At 42.0% G+C, this 21,783-nt stretch overlaps 1 protein-coding gene across 2 annotated transcripts; it reads left to right on the forward strand.

The window, feature by feature from the left end:
- Positions 1-531: 531 nt before the first annotated feature.
- On the forward strand, positions 532-18,258 carry LOC306951519 (cystathionine beta-synthase-like; the record flags this gene model as incomplete). 2 transcript variants are annotated; one of them, XM_079542025.1, is made up of 16 exons in its annotated part: positions 532-573; positions 1,159-1,370; positions 1,941-2,047; positions 2,636-2,770; positions 5,458-5,537; positions 6,638-6,772; positions 7,340-7,409; positions 8,980-9,071; positions 10,121-10,246; positions 10,878-10,962; positions 11,163-11,268; positions 12,076-12,150; positions 12,856-12,990; positions 13,876-13,984; positions 16,876-16,960; positions 18,149-18,258. In XM_079542025.1, the coding sequence occupies 16 exons, from the start codon at positions 532-534 to the stop codon at positions 18,256-18,258; spliced, it is 1,704 nt and encodes a 567-aa protein (XP_079398151.1). The 2 variants fall into 2 exon arrangements, with proteins under 2 accessions (XP_079398151.1, XP_079398152.1); XM_079542026.1 differs by having other exon boundaries at positions 1,186-1,370.
- Between the last annotated feature and the right edge of the window lie 3,525 nt (positions 18,259-21,783).

The raw sequence follows: 21,783 nt of genomic DNA on the forward strand, positions 1-21,783 counted from the left end.
GGTGAAGAGAAATCTATGTATGTTCCTGTTTGGAGCCTTTTTCTAAATTGTATACAGGATCTTTTGGTGTTTGTCCTGTACAGCCCTTTCACCCCTGATGTCCCTGCAAGCATATCTCCTGTGGACTGAAGTATTTTCTGACTGCTAAGCTTACAGAAATGCAGACAATCACTAAGAGTGATTTTTCTGCTGCTTTCATGAAGGTGGGCTGTGAGGGCAGGGCAGAGGGTGGAAGAGGTAATACAGGAAGAACAGGGTCAGATGGCCCTCAGTTGCTTTTGCTCAATAGTTCTGCTGCATGGCTCTCTTTATCTTGCCTATACAATTCAGCTTCACTTTGTTTGGCAGCTTTCTCCTCCTACCACCGTAAAAGGGGGGGTGAGTATCGTTTTCCTAATAAGAGACCATTTCCTGATAGTGTTTTGTTTGTTTTTTTATTTGCAGGATCTGCAGCTTTGAAGAAGATTCCAGTCACGTGGCCCACTGTACTCTTTCTCCCAAAGAAAGTCCACTGTGTCTTTGCTTAAGAAAATGGAGAAGCTGATATCAGAGAAGCCTGTTCCAGTATCTAAGGTACACTTTGGTCTTTGGGGGTGACTATTTGCCTATCTTTCTCACCAGAATTTAGGGAAGCTCTGTCTGCTTTCAGAGGGATTTGTAGTTTTTGGGGGTTTGGAATTCTTTTGAGGCAGATGCTATTGAAACCAGTGGCCTTTGTGCAAGAGTTGTCTAGATCACAAGTAGCTGTGGAGTCTTTTGGCACCGCTTTCCGATTAGCCATGGAGTAGTCTTCCTCTGTTTCTCTCTGGGGGCTAGCTTTTTGTATAGGAAATGTGTCTCCCACAAGATCACGCTGCTCTCTTGAAAATCAGCACAATGGTAATTTCTGTTTGGGTAGGCTGCCCTCAGAAAAACTGCATGCTGAAGCACTGGAGAAGAAAGATCAGTTGATAAAGAGGCAGAACCAAGAATAAGGACTCCCTATGAGTAACACAACTTTTAGCTATTGTTGAGGTTGGCAGTTGCAGGGCAATAACATGAATGAGGGGTTGCCTGTGCTGCAGAACTTGAGCAAGTTTGATAGTCTTAAGAGATACTCTAGCCTCATTACATCACAACAAATGAATCACAGAAGACTCTAATCCTTTTCTCTTGAAGGATGAAATGCATTCCCTTCCTTCCCAGGCCAAGCCAGATACAAACTCGTGCCCTTATGCTTCTGGCAAATACTTCCTTCCTGGTGGGACAGACAATGATGACTGTAAGACTAACGATAAGGAAAGGAAGTGGATCCGTCCTGATACACCCAGCAAGTGCACGTGGAAGCTTGGGAAACCCATCTCTGCCTCCCCCCATCGTCATATGTCTCTGTAAGTGTTACTTTTCTTTGGTTGCTAGTTTTCAACACAAGACTTAGCACTGTGGTCACCAGGATATATGAGTTTAACAAAAGGTGACTGGTTTAAACTGATGCTGCCGCATGTAGATATATGCTGGTGCTTCTTAAGTTCAATGCATAAACAAAACTGAGAATGCAGATTAAGCATGCAAGGGGCCTTGCACCAAGGAAGTTGTGTGATCTGAAGCTGCATGCACTGGAATTAGATTACATGAAGTGACCTGGCAAGCAGTTCTCTGACGATGTACAATTGTGCTGTAATTGCTTGTAAAACAGCTGACTGTGAGCAGTGCTGCACTACTTGTGCCAGGAAGAAGTTCAGAGCACATAGTTCTTGCTTCAGTACTTGGCTTGATGTATGATTAATCCTAGAGTTCTGGATTGGGCACATGTCTTACAAATTGATATCTAATAGTTACTTTGGTTTAAGAGAATGTTCAAGTCTGCTAGAAAAGGGAGAAAGCTGGGTGTAATGAAACATCGGAAACACTTTGTGTTGCTACTCTGTGAACTGCTTTCTGACTTTGTATCTGTGTGCCAGGCCAGACCCTCCAAACATTCTGCCCAACATCTTGAATAAAGTTGGCAACACACCGTTGGTGCGGATCAACAAGATTGGGAAGCACTTTGGGCTGAAGTGTGAACTCTGTGAGTACGACTGCAGACAGGAGAAAGAAATGAGAAACACTGTTATGGAAACACAGGCAGTTCTGCTTTGTAGTGTTGTGTAACTCAGACATAAGAGGAATGCAGGGACTCTTTAGAAAACTGACTTAAAATTCCTTTAATTCGGCAGATTTTCAGGTTTTTAAGTTTTGATAATCTAAAATGCCTTCCAATTTGCATTTTATTACAAGGATTCTCCCTGCGATTTTTCTGCTTTGGTTGAGAATGATTTGTATGTTCTGTATGAAGCTGTTAACTGTTTCTAATACCTATAGTTCTCACTAGTGCACAAAGTGCAGGATCTGCAAGTTGTCACTAAAGATCAAAGAAAATGATAAAAGGATTGAAAGTGCCTCTTGAAACCTTTATTTAAACTGGAAGTATCTTGAGCCAGAACACACTGGTGATGTGAATAGGATAGAACTCTTCATGTGAAGGGAATCCCCCATCTCTGCTTCTGTATATGGAGTGGTGAACTGTGCCAGATACGTTAACAGTTGCACTCCCAGATGTGTTAGGGTCAGCAGCAAGGTGCTGTTTAAGAACACTGCTTGGTTTCTTTGTTTCCAGTGGCAAAATGCGAGTACTTCAATGCTGGGGGCAGTGTGAAAGACCGCATCAGCCTGAGGATGGTAGAGGATGCTGAGAGAGCTGGGATTTTGAAGCCTGGGGACACGATCATAGAGCCAACCTCTGGAAACACAGGTAGGGGATGTAGAGGTCCTAGCAAAAAGTGGGGAAGATGTTTTTGTGGCTTTCCTGGAGAAGGCAGACCTGAGACCAGAGATGGAGGCTGCCTGTGCAGAGGAGTTTTTACGTAAAACAAACAAAATAAAAACCAGAAAAAAAACCAACAATTCTGCAGTGTGCGATGCTGACCAGAACAGCTAGCAAGGAATTCTACGTTTGCAGGGGCTCTTAGCTTTATTTTATTTTTTTTATTTTTAAAGAAAAGTGTTAGGCCAGATTCACTAGGGTCTCTAAGTTCTATTCTGGACTTCAATTGAAACTGTTGGAAATCAAGCCCCAAAAGACTGGTCTGATTTTCTGTTTGGAAAGTCACATAGTCCTTGGCCATGCAGTCTGTTAGATGAGGTTGGGCTGGCCTGAGAATTGGCCTTTCCCTTAGTGGTGCAGTTGAGCTGGGAGACAAGCGGCATCCCTACTGCTCTGTTTGTTGACACAGCCATTGCGCTCCTAGATCTTCAACAGGTTTCCTTTGGACCAGCATCTCCTTGGAGGGCTGGTGGAAGGAGAAGTCCCACCAGTCAGGGGCTAGGAAAGAGCATCTGATGACCTGAGTAGGCTGGAGTTCAGTGGGCTGCTGCATCAAACCTGCTGTTCCTTTGTCAAGCTGTTCTCCTAATGGAGAGTAAACATAGGAATGCTCTGCCCTGAGCTAGTGAGTTATAAGCACAGTGTCCTCCAAGGGAGTCTGTGAGATGTGCTACAAACTGCTCCCCTACCTGATATGCTCTGGACAGGTGTCACTGGATGTCTTGACCTGTTTTTAAGCTCTTTTCTGCGTTTCACTACTTCTTGCTGATGCACACAAGTTAGCTAGGTCAGACAGACTTTTCTTTGTTATTTTCTTCCAGTCCTTGTTAATGGAGTCACTGAGATGACTGAGCTGGTGCATGAAAATGTATGAATACATTCTACAAAAAACTGGGCAGTCGTATCTGTTGCCAGTTGCTCAGCAAGTGCTCTGTAGGTCTACAGTACAACTGAAGCCCTTAGGAATGAGTCCATACTTGCTGTCTGATATACTTGCTGTCATATACTGTGTTCTTCCAGTATAAGGTCATACTATGACAGAATCACAGAATTATAGGGGTTGGAAGGGACCTCCAGAGATCAGAGATCATAGAGTCCAACCCCCCTGCCAAAGCAGGTTCCCTACACCAGGTCACATCCAGGCAGGTCTTGAACATCTCCAGAGAAGGAGACTCCACCACCTCCCTGGGCAGCCTGTTCCAGTGTTCCATGACATCTTACTTCAGTGTTGCACCTGATAAGTAGTCTCATTTGTGTGGATCCTGAGAAGTAAAAAGAAAGCAGATGCAAGGGAGATACAAGGCAATTACTTCAAAAGCTGTCTTGATGCACTGAAAAGCAAAGGCCAGGGAGGAGAATGAAGTGAGGAAATTACCCTGGCCTCAAACCACTGTTTTGAGCGTCTAATGTGTCAGATATCTTTCTCCACTGCATCTTGCTTTTTCCTCAGCAAGAGCTTTATTTTGATGTTTGATGGACTTCCAGGTCAGTACCAGAAAGTGCAAAGTACTAGTTTAGGTCTTAGAATGCTTTCTTCATCATAGACTGTAGGGAAGGATGCTGCATGGTTTGTCTTCAAGCTTTGGCACTATTAGGTTCAGTGCTGTCTTGCTTTACTTAGTTCTAGTACCTGTATTTATCTAAAATGCACTGGAAGAGGATTTGTTTCCACCTCCTTTTAAAAATTAAGGAGAATTTAAAGGTATTTGAATTACCTGAGATTTTTTTTTTAATATGGATTTTTCACCCCTATGCAATCCCGAACCAAGCAGAAACAGAGGCAGCTTTGGACTCTGTAGAGTATGTAATGGGCATATGTTGATACTGTACCTGGTAACCAAAACAAGGGGAGGTGCCACACAGCCCTGCCTCAGATGGCTGCCTTGGTCCATGTCTTCATTTTGTAGTGAAGCATTATGATAACAAGTGTAAGCATCTCAATGGGGAAGGTATTTCTGAGCTTAACTGCTCAAGTAGGCAGAAATCAGATCTGATGAAAAGGCAGAGATCAGACTGGAAGTACAGACTTTCTAACTAGAAATGAGGTGTCTCTAACAGTCTAGGTGTTTCATTGTTGTAACAAGTTGATGTAATACATTACAGCCACTATCACACAAAGAATCTAAATTTTCTTGTTTTAGAAAGGAGTTAGTTTAGGAACATTGCAAACTGGGGACTTAATGCTGAGTGAGTAATGCAGAATAGTAGGGAATTTAATATTCTTAACATCAAAAAGATTGCTCCAGGTCCTCCTTAGCTTAAAATTCATTCTTTTCATGAGATTCTTCTGGAAAAACGTTGAGATGGCAAACAGGCAAGAGGAAGGTTAAATGCAGACCACTGGCTTTCCCATGTGCACATATTGATAAATACGTACATAAAAATATACATTTTCCCCCACCCTCAGCTGAACTTTCTCTGGGCTGCGGTCTTCAAAGAAACAGTGTCTGTAACTCCTTCTCTTTTCAGAAGCCAGAAACTTTGTTACTCCCCTCTAAAGACCTTGTACTCAAGTCTCTTTGAGAATCTGATTAAAACATGCCAAAGCTGGCCTTGTGGGTTTTGGTTTTTGTTTCTTCTCACTTAGTGCTCTTCATGTCTCTGCTTGCTTCCAGGAATTGGGCTGGCCTTGGCTGCAGCAGTGAAGGGTTACCGCTGTATCATTGTGATGCCAGAGAAAATGAGTATGGAGAAGGTCAGATGTGCTTTTATTTTTTGAGTGTTTAAAAAGTAAGTTTGCTTGCACTCGTGGAGTTCTTCATGCAAATGAGTCCTGTGGCTTTAGCAGTGATGTAGGCTCTTGGGCTCTAAATTGCTGACCAGACAGACTTCTGCTGAAGTGCCAAGAGAGATCCTGGCTGGACAGCCATGGACAGAATTGTGTTTAGGACCTGTCCCTGCAGCATTGTCAGTTGGAGATCTGTCATCACAGGTATCTAGGGAACTTGAGATCTACACTGCAGATTGAAGTGTCCCTGGGTTAGCTGTCCCCCAATGAGCAAAGGAGGACAAGGGAAGGCAATGGCTGAAGCTTCGAATGTTCTTTGGCTCTGCGCTAGGCTGAGCCTTGGGTGAGTCTGCTTGGCTTTTTGAGTTAACACACTGAGAGATGCTGGCAAGGATCTGAATTGTGTCACCACAACTCAGGAAGGAGAATGCCCACTTCCGTTGGGAGTGAAAAAGCAGGAAACATCTAGCTCTAGAGCAAGACTTTTTCAGGCTTCCACCTAGAGTGATACTGTATCTGAAGACAAGAGAGTGGAGAAGAGGTCTGGTGCCTCACAATTGAAGAAGCAAATAAGTGTCAGGAAAACCACTTATATCAATGACACAAATGAGAGCAGCCACGAACAGCATCCCCTGAAGGGATGCCCATTACCAGCCCTGGAAGGAAAGGTAATGCGTGGCCACTGCCATGGTCCACAGAGCATCAAATGCTTCCCTTCTGAAGATAGTCCTTGCTCTGCCTGACTGTCTTGCCCTCATAGTATTTGAGCAGTATGGTGCAATAGGGCCACAGAGAGTCTCCTTTGATGCCTGTGTCTGAAGAAGGTAAATATATATTGCTTGCATTTAGATTAAAAAAAAAAAAAAAAAAAAAAAAAAAGAGGGCTATAGCCCTGTTAGAGATCAGAGCATGTGTGACCAGCACAAAACAGAGTTTTGCCTAAATGAGGTTCCTCATTATGGAGTAATAGTACCTCCAGACTCAAACACCCGGAATGGCAGCAGGAATTTGAAACTGAGCTCTTATGTAAAGCTTCTGTTTTTTCTGACAGTCTCTATTTGCTACAGGTGGATGTCCTGAGAGCTCTGGGTGCTGAGATTGTGAGGACCCCAACTACTGCCAGATTTGATTCTCCTGAATCTCACGTGGGTGTAGCATGGAGACTGAAGAATGAAATCCCCAATGCACATATCTTAGACCAGGTAAGAATAAAGTGTCAGAGATGTAGGTGTATCACAGCAAGAGGTATCACTATGTTTGTCCTTATGTCCGTGTCTGGAAGTTCCTACAGTGTATGGCTGTCTGTGAGGGGGAAAAATGACCCACCGAGTGGTCACTGTGCTGTAGGGTAGTGAGCTTTTATATTCACTAGGTGGCAACAGTAAGCCTATGTTTGGAGAAGCTAGAAAAGAAGTTTGGAGAAGCTAGAAAAGAAAACTGTGGATTTCTCTACTGAGTTAATAGGGCCTTGTGGAAGAATTGGTACAAGGGTCAGCTTATTAAAAGAAACTGTCCCACAGCCAAGTCTGATTTTGGTGTTGGAGATTTGCTGGTAACTCAGAAATACCCTTATGGCAGATCATCTAGGGAGGATGTACCTCTCTGCAGGCATTCTGCCTAGGTCCAGGTAATAGATAAAGAAACAGCCTGGAAAGTGTGTGTAGCAGTTGTGGGGCTTGAAGAATGCTTGTCATGTTCTTGAAATGTCTGATGGTATAGGTGTTTTTTTTTTCTGGTCTACTTAATGGCCATTTTGTCTATCAATGCAGTACCGTAATGCCAGCAATCCCCTGACACACTATGATACTACAGCTGAAGAGATCCTGCAACAGTGTGAAGGTAAGACTGCTCTGCTGCTGGCCTCTTCTTTAATGAGTCTTTCATATTCTTTGTTGTTATGTTCTTGGAAGATGGGACCTGAGATGGTTAATTCTGTACACGTGCTGTGTGTCATTAGAGAACTGCTTTACTCCATTTCTCTTACTAATAAACTGTTTTCCATTAAAGATGGATGCTCTGTTTTTAAGGTTCTCCAGGTGGAGAAAATAGTGATACTTAAATCGTGTATGAGGAGGGGGGGGGTGGGGAAAAAAAACCCAAAAACCTGTACCTAGAGTAGCAAGAAAGGATTGTTTCTTTTTACCTCGCAACACAGAATTAGGTATTTTTACATTCTCAAACTAAATGCTCCATCACACTGAAAACTCATTAAAACAGAAGACCCTGGGAGGACAAATTGTTCTACGTTGCAGCTGTCACCAGTAAGACCAGTTTTCTCTTTTGGGGTCATTTCCATTTAGCTCTAGGCAGCCTAGCTGGAGTACCAGAAATGACTGGGGTGTGGCAGCAGAGAGTTTCAGCTGGGCTAACATCCTGGTAAGGAGCCCAAGAGCTATTGGAGGCATTCAGTGTGATTCTGCAAGAAAAGGCCATATAGGAGGCTACTGACCTGCCCTGTAAAACAGTACAGTTAAGCTTCTTTGATGGGGCCCTGACCACTGGAATAAGAAATTTGGTTATTATGTTTCTTCTGTTGAAAGTGAGGACTGTGTGAAGAGTTCTTTTCCATCCCTCCCAAAAAACCCATCCTTCTAATTGTTCAGAGGACATAGTTTGTCTTTCTGTGACAGATGTTAAGAAATTTCAAAGTGAGTGAATTTTAACAAACTGCTATTCCACAAACCTGGAGTTTGGATGAGTTCGTTACTCTCCTGTTTCTAATTATAACCTTACAGATCAAGAGTGGCTCAGTTGTTGTTACTGAGTTTAAACCAGTCTTGTTCTGAACTGAACCTGCTCAGTGCAGTGTTGCTCTGTTGACTTGAAGGCATTTGGCTTTGTATACAAACTGACCTTTTAAAATGTGCTTTGCTCACAAAATTGTCAAGTGTGTGCACCAAGAAAATTGTGATGACTGACAGAAGAATGAACTGTCATACCTGATAGCTCTGCTGGGCACTTGTGACCAAAGCAATATATGAAATAAGAGAGTGGTAGTGTCAAGCTCTCTCAGTGAACATCTATCCTTTGCTCTTGCCTCTCATTCTGTAAATTCGCTTACAAAATGTGCTACTCATTCTAAGTTTAATAATGAATTATTCTTTATCAACAAATACAGCAACAGGAAAAGTATAGGTATCAACTCAGTGGACCTCCTCTTAGCTCTGCCTGAAGCCTGACAAATTGTTGCCTTGCTGGGCTACTGAAGGACATTTCAAAGCCATTTTTTAAGTAAATGGGGATGAAGCAAGATGATCTCATAACACAGTTCTTAGGAAGAAAAAAGCCTTATCTTGCCCCTTTGCTGCTTTCTGTGATTTTGTTATATCAAGTCTACACTTCACTGAGTTTTTAATCCATCATCCTTGGGAAATGTCACAACTGCCTTTTCTTTCTCACCTTCAATCAGGAAAAATAGACATGTTTGTGGCTACAGCTGGTACAGGAGGTACCATCACTGGTGTCTCCAGAAAGCTGAAGGAGAAGTGTCCAGGTTGCAAAGTAAGTGGCAAGCCTAAAGTATGTCTATAGCTTCAAACTGCTCTGCTTCTTTGTGTATCCCATTGCTTGTAAGCCTCTCCTGGGTCTCTAAGAGAAGCTCTTGGAATTCTTCAGTTGAAAGTAGCTCTGAGCAGTGAAGAAACGTTTTTAGACACTGGCTGAAATCATTATGTTCTGGTCTTGCTATTGACTGGAGTTTAGGTTTGGCTCAGCAGGTGAAAACTGGCCCTCAGGTTCTTTCATGGGATGTTTGCTGGTGCTCACAGCAGCCTTGTGGTTTCTTCCTGACCATGGCTTGGCTTCTGACACTTTCTGGAGTGCCTGAGGTTTTTGCCAAGTGAGTCTTTCTCTGCACGAACCAATGTGGGTGTGTGTACTAGTGTGCAGTTTTGGATTTCCTCCCAGAAGCTGGTATCCAGTTTCAGTCATTAATATTTTCCATATAGTCAGGGGAGGGGAATAAAAAAAATAAAGCTTGTATTTCATGCCAAACATAGGCTCATGTTGACTGCAATGATGCCTGACACGTGAATGAAGACAGTTTTGTCTCTGAAACCCTTTCCTATGGCTAAACAAAGCAAAGCCCTTGTAGAACAAGTAGTGCCTCTCACTTAATGTCCACAGCCTGAGGAGACAAGATGGGTTGCCCAGTGGTAAGAATCACAGTATCATTAAGGTCTCTAAGATCACCTATTCCAACCATTGACCCATCCCACTGCCCATGTCCCTCAGTGCCATGTTTCCACATTTCTTGAACACCTCCAGGGATGGTGACTCCACCACCTTCCTGGGCAGCCTGTGCCAGTGCCATACCATTATTCCTGAGAATAAATTTTTCCTAATATTCAACCTAAAGCAGCAAAGCATTCTGCTTGGAGGGGGGATGGGAGTTGTCAGGCAGAGATGAGCAGCAGACTAGTCTGCTGTTAGCTGGCTGCATGTGGAGCCAGTGACACCAACAGCTGTAATAAAGCAGAGTGCTTGCTTGTAGGTAGCTGTGTTCTTGAACACAGTGTGTCATGGTAGCAAAGTGAAAACTGCTTTTCCAGATCATAGGTGTTGATCCTGAAGGCTCCATCCTTGCTCAACCCGATGAACTGAACAAGACCGACAAGACAATGTATGAAGTGGAAGGAATTGGATACGATTTTGTTCCCACAGTGTTGGATAGATCTGTAAGTCATTCTTCTTGATTTCCTGACCTCTGCCATCTGTTGGTTGTGAGAGAAGAAGAAACTTGGGAAAGCATTTCTTTGAGCTGAAGGGGGAGAGGGGGCAGGCAGAATGATTCCTGTTCTTTGTCATCAGGAAAAGCTTTCTCAGATGGCTTTTGTACAGTGCACATTTGTCTTAAAATGCTAGGAGAAATGCTGTGAAACAGATAACAATTTTGTACAACATCATAATTCCTTTTAAAAAAAATAATAAAAATAGGATAAAATCCAACACTCTCTCTCAAAAGCAGTATGACTATGTTGTCCAGTCCTGAGCAGAAGCTGTGTCCCTGGGAAGCCCTCCAAGGGGGAGGAAATAAGTTGATACTCTCTGACTGTCTTGTAACAGATTTCAATAAAGAGATTGCAGTGCTAATGTAGTCATCTTCCCTTGGCAAAAAAAAAAAAATAATTCTACTTCCCATCTGTGCGATGGAATCCTAAGCATGTGGTGCTCAGTATGACAGCCTTTGGCTCAAAGAGTATGGGGTTGAATTTATAGTGTTGTTCTGTACTCGCCCCCTTCCCCCCCCCTTACATATTCCTCCTCATTTAAAGAGACCCTTGTTTCTGTCTTCCCGCCCCCTTCCAGCTGGTGGACCAGTGGTACAAGAGCAATGATGAGGAGTCATTTGCTTTAGCACGCATGCTGATCCGAGAGGAAGGAATCCTGTGTGGTAAGAGCAGACATGAATCCTTTGGGTATCTCTGAGTAATACGTGGGAGGCTAAAGCCTTGTGTGGTTCACAGAGACCTCCTAATGCTTCAGAAGCTGTCTTCCTCACCTTGGGCTCCTCTGCTGACTCTCCTCCTCTCTTTCGTTCTTCTTATTGCATGTATATTCTGACAGTTTTGCCTCTGATATGCATTTTGCCAGGTGGCAGCTCAGGCAGCGCAATGTCTGTAGCTGTGAAGGCAGCCAAAGAGCTGAAGGAGGGTCAGCGCTGTGTTGTTATCTTCCCTGACTCTATCAGGAACTACATGTAAGAACCTGCTCGTTGTCTCTGTGGGGAAAGGATGAGACAGTCCCTCAGACCTTCTTACAGCAGGGGCAAATTGAATGCATATCCCTTGTAGAGCCAAGTTGCTGAAGCAAGGAATGTGCTTGGGCTACAGCTGTGTATCCAGACAGGGTCTGGCATGGAGCCTTATGAAAGCAGAGCTCCTCCTGGTGTCTCATTTGAGTATATAGCCATAAACTGGTTAGTTAAGGTCTTCATGGAAAAGATTTGCTCTCAGTCAAATTTATTTGAGGCCATTTGGTGTTACTCTGTTCCCAGAAGGATCTCTTAAAAGCTGTTGACCACTCTTTCTGCCTGTGTCCACAGCGGTACACAGCACTACTGTGGCAGTAGCCAGTGCTGGGGAGAGTTGACAGGTGGCAACGTGAGGGCTTTGAGAAGAAATTTCATACTCACTACATTGAAATGTATTCCAAAGTGTGCTCTCTTTATTTCTGTTACCTGACTGCTATTGCATCCAACACAATAGCACTGTATTGTGCAGTCATCTACTGTGACAGCCAGACTACAGGCTACAGAAAGACCTGCACTGAGTACATGTTGAATTGGGACTATTGTAGTTGAAGCTTTGTTTCAATGGGATTCATTTTTCTTTCTATGAATATTTCATCAGTATGTGCCTGGCTGGTAAGCTTGGATGGCAAATAGTCTATTTTCAATTATGATTTTATTGTTAGTGATAGTGAGCTGTAAACAGTCACTGTGTGTTAGTATTGCTGTTAGATATTCAGCCTGCTAATGAGCTTTTTATTGCCTGATAATTTCCAGGTCCAAGTTCTTGAGTGACAAATGGATGATTCAGAAAGGGTTCATGACAGAAGAAGACCTTGTCAAAAAACCTTGGTAAGAACGTCGGATCCCTTTGGATTCTTATGAAACTGTTTAGCAACCCTCTTTATGGCAGTTGCTAATTTAAAGCTCACTGCAGTTTGTACTACTTCCTTTGTGTTTTATTTAATCTTTCATGCTGTGGTGTTGGTGCGTAACTCTGGCTATTGCATACTGTGACTATTTATTAAGTCTGCCTGAATTATTTAATGTCTTCCTGGCAACAGAAGAAAATTTGATATTTGATAACTTTTGAATGAAAGGGGCTATGTCTGAAGTGAATGAGTAGTATCCAGAGAACCCTACCAACAGCAGAGTTCTTGATGGCAAAGCATTACAAGTCTGCGTAACTGAGGGAGGATCTTCTATAGTTGCTACCTGTAGTACCTGTAAATGTAACCCTTTCAGCAGGAGCCTGGAATTTTCTTTGTAAGATATAACTACTAGGCTCCCACATTTGTTATTTTTCACTAATCATCTGTAATCTAGAGAATTAAATAAAACAAAGTGTTTCAGTCTTAAACTTTCTCACACCTGAATGAATTTCTGATGCTGATGAGAGAACTGTAAAGCCTTGAAGCCTTTACTGGCTCTGGCACAGTCTAGACTCTTCCTTGCAGGTTTTTGTCATTCCTGTAGTGGCAAATGCCACGGTAGGTGAGCAACTGGTTTTCTTCTCACTCTAAGGCTTGAATAGGTTTGGTTTTTATTTTGTCCCAGGTGGTGGAATGTCAGTGTTCAGGAGTTAAGCCTCTCAGCTCCCCTGACTGTGCTTCCAACTGTTACCTGTGCAAAGACTGTTGAAATTCTTCGGGAGAAGGGGTTCGACCAGGTACCAGTTGTTGATGAATCTGGGTATGTCCATATATATCACTACTCATCCATACATATCACTTCTCTCAACAGGTGCCAAGGCTTGTCTTCAGATGTTGAATAGAAGTACAACATGTTCTTCCATTATAATAATGTTGTTCTTATAAGTAGCCTTAAATGTTGCCACACCAGTGGTGGCATGTTGTCATGCTGTGACGGTCCTGCCTTTCATGTTATAAGCTTCTAGTGGTTTTTATGGTATGACACTCTGTGTATCTCTGCAGCTTGGCTTCCTTGTTTTTTATGACAGCTGTTGAACTTATCAAAACCAAATTTCACGTGTAAAACAAACAATGCCCAACTTACCCATCTTCCCCACAGCTTCCACCAATTTTTTCAGAGCATTGTATTACAATGTAATGAGGAGCTGACTCCCCTATAAGCCAGAGTGTCCCAAGCAAGTTGGTATGCTGTAGGTACCCTGTGCATCTGCTGTAAGGCAGGCTGAATAATGAACAGAGCTGCCCAATTACATTCCAGACGCGGTGCTAACGCAAGGGATTCCTTTTTACATTCCTTGTAGTATGCTTGTAGGGTGAAGGAGAGCGAGCAAAATTGAGGACAGCATGACCTTGGCCTTGTCATACCTTTCAAAAGGAGAATTGAGGTCATAAAACAGTTGTATCTGCTTTTCAAAAGCTCTCCAACTGAAAAAGCTGGAGGTCCTCTTTTGAGCTAGATTCTCAGAAGGGCCAGCCACCTACTGCATTCTGTGTGTTTCTAGCACTTCTGAGAACTGGACTTCAGGTTTCGCCTGCAGAAACACAGAATTGCCTCTGCAGGCTGGCTGAGAGTGGGTGTTTATATCTCTAGGAACACTAAAGGCACTTGTACTGTTAGCTATATCTTATTTCTCTTATTTTCCAGGGTGATTTTGGGCATGGTTACTCTAGGTAACATGCTTTCTTCACTGCTTGCTGGAAAAGTTCAGCCTTCAGATGAAGTCAGCAAAGTTATCTACAAGCAGTTCAAGCAGGTAAGCAACAATTCCACATTCACTGATATAAAGTACAACTGCAGGCGTTTTAACACTACAGATTGGGTAAAGTTTACCCAGGACCATACAGAACAGCTGGTTTTGAGTGCAGACATGGACCTGTGTTCAATTCTGACCTAGTTCACTTAGTAGCTCCTAGATTTGTGTTGTGGCCCTATGTTGGGCTTTTCTATTAATTCAGTAGGCTTTCTTCTTCCATGCTTGTCTTTTGTTCCCTCCCCAAAACCCAGCATTTATCTGGGCAATGGACTCTCCAACAGAAAAGACAGCAAGATATTGAAACAGCTCTTACTAAATAATTTCTGTATCAGCTGAAAAGGGGACTGCCTTCTTTATCAGGTGTCTTCCTAGAACAGGGATGGATGGCTGGATAGTGAAAGCTGTTGGTGTCAAAATGTATGAATTTCACTGGTTTCACTTGCCCATGCAATATAGTGTGGCAGGAGATCACAATTTCCCAGATTTGATTGCTCTTCTAGAATGCATGAGTATTGTTGCTGTAGCTTTGCTTCACTTACAAGAGAAATATTTTCCTAACATATAATGCTTAACTTAGCTTTCACCAGGTTTTCAGTTTCAGCAGTCTCACAGAATTCAGGAAGCATGTGTAATGCTGCCATTCAGTCTACAAACTACAGAATCCATGAAGTTGAGAGGAAATGCTAGCTTTATAGACCAAATGTAAATGTATTTTTTCCTTCCTAGGCAGATAATCAAGAATCAGGTGGAAATGTGGTGCGTAACAAAACTATTTGGTCAATGTTCTCCCTCACTTGGACACCTTAAGAGTTTCTGGGGCTGCTGTTGTGCACTTGCTTGTGTACCTACAGTGGTGTTAGCTGTAGTGGCCAATGCTCTGCACTTCTGAGGTTGTGGCTTTTTTCCATGGACAGCTTGAACTCTCTCATGCTTCTTCAGTATAGACCAGTTTAACCTTTTCTTTTCAGCTTTGTTGTCTCTTGGTGGAGGATGAAAGGGAAGCAACACTAGAGCAGTGGTATTGCTAACATACTAACTAAAAGCATCATTCTTCGTTTATTTTCCATTTGAATTGATGGTTTGATAGAGAAACGTGGTTAAATGCACATAACCTCAGAAGTATTGTGAATTTTGCTTTTCTTACTGCTTTGATCAAGTTTATTTGGCTTGTTCACTGGTGAAACTGGGAGAACAGATCATCTGTGTCACTGAAATGATATACTGCAGCCAGGATCTGTACCACAGAATGCATCAGTAAGAAGTCCCCTTAACCTGTGAATGCCAAGGCAAAACTGTCTTTTAGCAGCATGGGAAACTGACACTTTCCTCTATACCTAGTAGTTGTTAGCTTGTTTCTTGGTGTGACTTTAGTCAATGTCCTAAACCATTTAATCGTTAGCATCCTAAGTGGATGAGAGCCTCCTTTTAATTTATTTGTAGGGTCATGAATGATGCCATGGTACTTGCTCAGACAAGCAGTCCTAGTCATGTGTAGCTTGGTGGCATGCATATAGGCTAATGCTGTAAGGACTTAAAAGATTTAAAAATAAAAACTAAAATGTTGGGAAACGCGTGGGCAAAATATATTTAGGGAGATTGAGTGAGCAGCAGTGAGGCAGGTGAAAAAAAGCATTGGAGTTCTGTCAGATTTCCATTAAGACTTCAAAACATGCTTAGGTCTTCATAGCTGTCCTTGTAGTACCTATGGGCTGCTTGTCCTGGTCATTTAGCTTACCTGGTCTCTCAAAACATGTTTACTGATAGCACATGATGAGATGGCAAGAGGTTCTATTCTTCAGTGAGCTTTGAACCTAAATTCTAAAGCTAGGCTTTGAAGCCAAATTTGCACAGAACTGCTTGTCAGTGATGGTGACTGATAGCTGACTTGACTTGGTAGTAAATCCAGGTTTCTCACCATCCCTCGCCTTATGCATAAGCTTAAGGATTGGTGCTTTTGTATGCACTATTGCCTGCTGGTCCATTAAAGACAGGCAGCAGGGAATCTCTCTCAGTATAGAAACCAGAGTTCTGTGCTCCAGTTGAGCCCAACTGCTCATGCTGGTGATGTGTATTCTCCAGTCACAAGCAGAACTCACTGCAGAATAAAAGCTTTTTGAGTCTGTGGTACAAGACTTACCTTTATTACAAATTAATTTAATCCCTGAAGTATGCCAGATAGTGGTAGTTGCTGGTAGTTGTGAAGTCGCCTGGGTGATAGACTTGTTGCTGCTGCTAAGTACTTTAAAGCAGCATTAAGGAAGAACAGTTTTATGAGTTCTTTCAAAAATTTCCAGCTGAGTGTTTCAGAAGGAGTGGGTTTTTTTCTGCAGAGCCAGTGTGGAGTGCTTTCTTGTTTAGTCTTCTCAAAGTTGAACTGCTGCAAATGAATTCTTGATTCTCAGTTTCTTGACTTGCGCCTGGGCACAGTGCAGCTGAGCAATGTTCACCCTTGGTTTTGGATCGTTTGGGCTGTTCCCTGATCCTGTTCTCAGATTGTATTCACTTCCACAATGATCATAATCTGATTCATTTGCTCATTCCCTGTCTCGCTAGAGTAAAATCACCAAGCATAATCTTGAGTTTTATGGAATACTTGTTGTTACACGTGGAACACTTCTTTATCCTCTCCCTTTTCAGCTGTTCAGTATATTCATTATGTTTTCAGAATCAGAATGAAAATTTCACATACGGGTTTGTTGTTTGTTTCATTTTCTTGGAAATTAGAGGTTAAAAAAAAAAGGAAACTTTCTGATCTTTTAACTCAGCCTTGATTTGTGTTTTACAGTACTTTAGATGTGAGCACTGCTGTACTGTTTTTAACACTAGATGGAGGTGATTATACGCTACTGAAAATATAAGGGGCTCTTTAAATTGTGTAACTCTCTCTTCAGATTAACCTGAAAGACAACTTGGGGAAGCTCTCTCATATCCTGGAAACAGACCACTTTGCTCTAGTGGTTCACGAACAGATTCAGTGTGAGTATGATATCCTGCACCTTGAAAGATGCCATCTTTATAATTACCATCTTTATAAGAGTGGTAACAAGAAGCAAATACAAGCAGTTCTATCACAATGAATGTCACAGGTTGACTACAATTTTTTTTTTCCTTCTTAAGCAAAATCTTAAATTTAATGAAGCATAGTTAAGAGCTTGATGTCAATGCTGACACCGCTTCCTTAAGCCAACGTAATATGTGTAACTTATTCCCCTTCAACAGACACTTCTTTACTCCAAACTGTACTCTTTTCTGTCCTTCTCAAAACTCTTTACACTGCTTTCCTTATGAACTGGAAATGACTGAAAAATCATTGAAGGTAGGCTATAGCACTGTTATACATAGATGAGAAACTAGACTGAAAACAATAACACGACTCGCCAGATCTGTTTGGCTGACAGCTGTGTCAGTTATTACTGCAAATTAAGAACAGTCAACACACTTGGGCTTATTCCTATTGATCTCCCTGAAGATGTGCTCTCAGCTCCGTGCTGACTAACATAACCTGGAATCTCACTGGAAGCTTGCAGTGAAACAAAGACTGAATAAATAAGTCTAAGACAATCTAGCTGTCTTAACAAACAGTAGAAGTATGCCAAGCAACTCAGCACAGCCAAAGAAACAAGGAACTCTAGACCACAAATAAAGGGACAGAGGATGTTTCAGATCATTGGGTTCCCAGGTCAAAGGTTTATGGTCGCAATGAAATATCTCCTGAACCTGTGCTCTCAGTGAAGCACTGCTCAGAGTGTTAATAAGGTTTTTGGTGTAAATGCAAGGGTGCTGTACTGTAATTTTCTGCTAACCCTTTGATGGGGGTATTTGAGGCAGGTAGTGTTGCACATCCTAGTCTTGTGACCCTTAGGTCAAACAGGATGTTATCAGTTTGTAACCTGTTCAAGCAGAGTGGTAGAAACAAATGTATAAAGAAAGTGAGGCTGTATAACAAAGGATTTGGTTTGAATTTTCATGCTGAAATTAAGGATGATGAACCCCCATCCTTTCCATACTGCTTCAGTTTTTGTAAGGCCTGTGTTAAGGAGCCTTTCTGATATACAGGGGGACATCAGCAATGCCCTGGCTAGGATGGCTTGGGGTTTACCAATGGTGGGACAGCGTGTCTTTGTGTCTCCTGCTGGCTGAAATCCCCTTTTTGTTTCTGTGTAGATCACACTGATGGTTCCTCCAGTAAGCGACAAATGGTGTTTGGCATTGTTACGGCCATTGACCTGCTCAACTTTGTGACTGCGCGAGAACGGGAAAGAAAGATCAACTAAAGTCAAGGAGCAGTCGGGAGCCTCTTCAGTAATATTTTGCAATTCTCTTCAACAAAGAATCAGGTTTATTTCTTAGGTTGAATGGTCTGTTAAGGTGTTTGTTTTGAAATTCTGAAAATATGCAGTTAGCGATCCTGGTGTCAGCTATACAGCTAATGCTTTCTACTCATTGCACAGTTTCTGGGAGTTTGTTTCATAATCAAGTTACATGATATTTCTTAAGACAATTTATTTTTTTACCTATATATATGTGTGTGTGTAAAAATACTGCCTAAATTAACTGGTGTGTTCCTTACCTGTTGTGTCCAAAGCCTGGCTTTTCAAAAATGTTGTCAGATGAATTAAATACGTTGAAAAGAGTTATAAGGCAGAAGTCTAAGAGCTCTGGAAGGCATTTTTTTTAATGTGCAGGGTTGTTAAGTTAGACAGTATAGCGTAGAAACTAAAACATGGAATTGGGCTGTGAAGAAGGGAGTAGGTGTTTCCCTTTTGGTGACATCAGTGTAAAATGGGAGCAGAGATTGAGGGCTGGAGTTAAGGTTTGGTTCAACCAGCTCCTCTGAGACAGAGCTGACTTGGCTGACAAACGAAAAATAGTGGTTTGTTTTACACGGTGCACTAGCTCTCACTGCAAAGATAGACCTTCCTCTTTTTTCCAACTATACCTCAATTAGTAAGCATGGATGGAAAGAAAAGCCTGAGCTTTTTGCCCGAAGGTTGTTTGCCATTCTTTGCCAAGAATGAAAGTTATGATCAGTAAGAGTGACATTTCTTAGCTTTATCTCTTCTTTCTATTCTGCTGGCTTCCCTGTGACAGTGGAATTGAACTGTGTGCCACAAGGAGAGGTGTTCTCTGTCTTCCATCAGAAAGCTCTGTCCCACATCAGTGCTGAGCAAAACCATAAAGCAGAATTTTTGCATGTGCCTATTGGCTGATGGTGACTTGGAGGAGGCAGGAAACACAAAGTTAGGCGAGAGCTCAAAGCCAAAGTGACACCACAGATGCTGTCAATCTGTCTGCAGTGTGACTGGCTGGTTTGTCTGCTAGCTGCTTCTTTTTTCTGGGGCTAATAAGAACTTTGTAGTAATAAAGCTTCAGGTAGATATGTTAGTTCTTTAATGATGTACCAATGGAAGCTAGGTTAATTCCGCACTTATTCCATTTACTTCCTTAGTCATCAACTCTCCTTTTTGGAATAGGGTTAGTAATGAAGTAATATAACACAGCCTCCCTTGAGAACTCACTTTCATCAAGAATGAGAGATGGAGACTGGTAGACTAAACAAAAAAATTGGGAATTGGGAGTTGCTGGGTTGCAGTCAGGAGAGGAGAGAAAGGAAGCAGAAGTCACCAAAGATATCTGCTCTGTTACTTGGATGGAAGCAGGTGGCCTTGCAATTTTAATTAACAGGTTGATGTTCTATCCCTAGTGAGTTATTCTACAGGCAGAAAACAGTCTAGATCCACTCTTTGAGACTCTGTTAGTGCCTGGATTCATCTTTTAAAATTGTTTTCATAGAAGCTAGACAGCAAGAGTCTAGCTTCTGTCAAATCAGTTTGGCTCACTGGGGAGAGGAAGAACACTCCAGTAATGATTCATCTTTAATACCCATTGTGGAACATTCATCTTTAATACCCATTGCTGAATGACACCAGAAGATACTTACCTTAAAATATGGTTTTAACCATTAAATTCATAGAATCGTAGAATGGTTTGGGTTGGAAGGAACCTTTAAGATCATCCAGTTCCAACCCCCCTGCTATAGGTGGAGACACTTCCCTCTAGACCAGGTTGCTTGAAGCTCCATTTTGCTTGAGTGTGTGACAACCTCTCTGGGCAACCTGTGCCAGTGTCTCACCACCCTGACAGTAAATAATTTCTTCCTAATATCTAGTCTACCTATACTCCTGTGAGATTTAAGACAACTTTTGCTAAGACTCTGGAATAAACTGCCGTACAATCTAAAAATTTGCCATTTCAACAACAATTGGTTTTAGAGGACGGTAGGTTTCTTTAATTTTTGTTGTTTTGTCTCATGCTTTGTAGCGATTCTGCCAGTGACAGATGTAAGAAGTCATCTTTCAAATGGAATTTTGGAGCTAATTCCCCAAGGGGTCATAAATATACTAGTACAGTTAAGGGCAAGTCTTAGCAATTCTAACAGCTTACTTCTTAGTGTAGGCAGAACCTGTGAATGGTCAGTTGTATGCACACATCAGTATTTCAGCCCAACTTTTAAATTTCTTTCCCAGTTATTTCAAATACTGTTATCAGATGTATTTCCTGGGAGTACCAAGAGGGACTTGTTTCTTTGGTTCTATTTTCTCTGCATCCTTGGATTTTGTGAAAGAGCCTGTGTACTTCACTGAGTACCGCTGACTGGAATATCTGCTACAACCATAGCTGTTAATGTTGCTGAATTTTGGCATTACTGTTGCTTTTAAAAATTTACTTTACTAATTTATTTTACTAATCTGATTCTGCTCCCTGTTTTTCCATCTGATCCTGTCTATGGGGAAGAGGGCACTTAGTTTCTTTCTCCTTTTCCTTTTGTGACTGTAAAACTTCACATCCCAGCCTAACAGAATTTGGCAAGACATCTGAGGATGGCAGGCAGAGGGCAGTTGCCTCACTTCTCATAAGGGCAGTACAAGAGAGGCATAGGATTGCTATGTTCAGGTTGAGGAAACAGATTAATGGGCAGCTTTACCTTTGACACAGCAGAAAGTATGAAGATTTTAGCTTTTTATTTTAGTTTGCTGTTCATAAATTAATCTCTGCCATGTCCTGAAAACCAGGTGGTGCTTGTACAACAGAAGGGTTGACCAGAGTTGGCAAGGAAGAAGGGCTGTGAGTCAAAAGCAATCCAAACAAATAACCCAAACTGCTCTGCACATGCAGTTTGTTAGGAACTGTTTCGTGCTCTGAACAGACCCAAGTTGATGCTCACTGACTGCTCTTATTCAGAGTAGCAACCCTGTATGGTCAGTGGAATTGGGGAAATAACTGGAGTTTCTGAATGACTGAAAAAGTTTCCAGAGCTCTCTCCTGTAGCAGGGATGAAGACAGCAAGGGGATGGGGATTCCTGCAGAATGGAAGTTCCTGAGATGCAAAAGTTCATCAGTGTGATGCTTTACTGCATACCTGAAAGTGCTCTTACTACCTTGATCCTAGTGACAAGCTGTAGGGCTATATTACTGCTTTACTAATCTATCTTTTTTTCAAATATTGTGAGGACCAGGAAAGACATTGCTGTTTGTTTGGTCTTTAATCCAGAGTTTGAGTCTAAAGCTTGAACAGAACTGTTTTTGTTTTTTTTTTTCTTCTGAAGTGGGTGTCTGAATCTTCTGTTTACTTGTGCTGGTTAAGTACATGCTGACCATCAGCCTGGAAACTATTTTGCACATGGTTATTTATATAAGCTGTGCTGTGTTTCTGTGTCACTGTAGGAGAATATCGGTCCTTTTGCTTTTCTTTACTCTGCAAGAATGCTTTTATTTTCTCATATGGAGACTTTTATCCG

The sequence above is a fragment of the Tetrao urogallus genome, assembly GCF_951394365.1.
Source record: "Tetrao urogallus genome assembly, chromosome: 1".
Lineage (NCBI taxonomy): Eukaryota > Metazoa > Chordata > Aves > Galliformes > Phasianidae > Tetrao > Tetrao urogallus.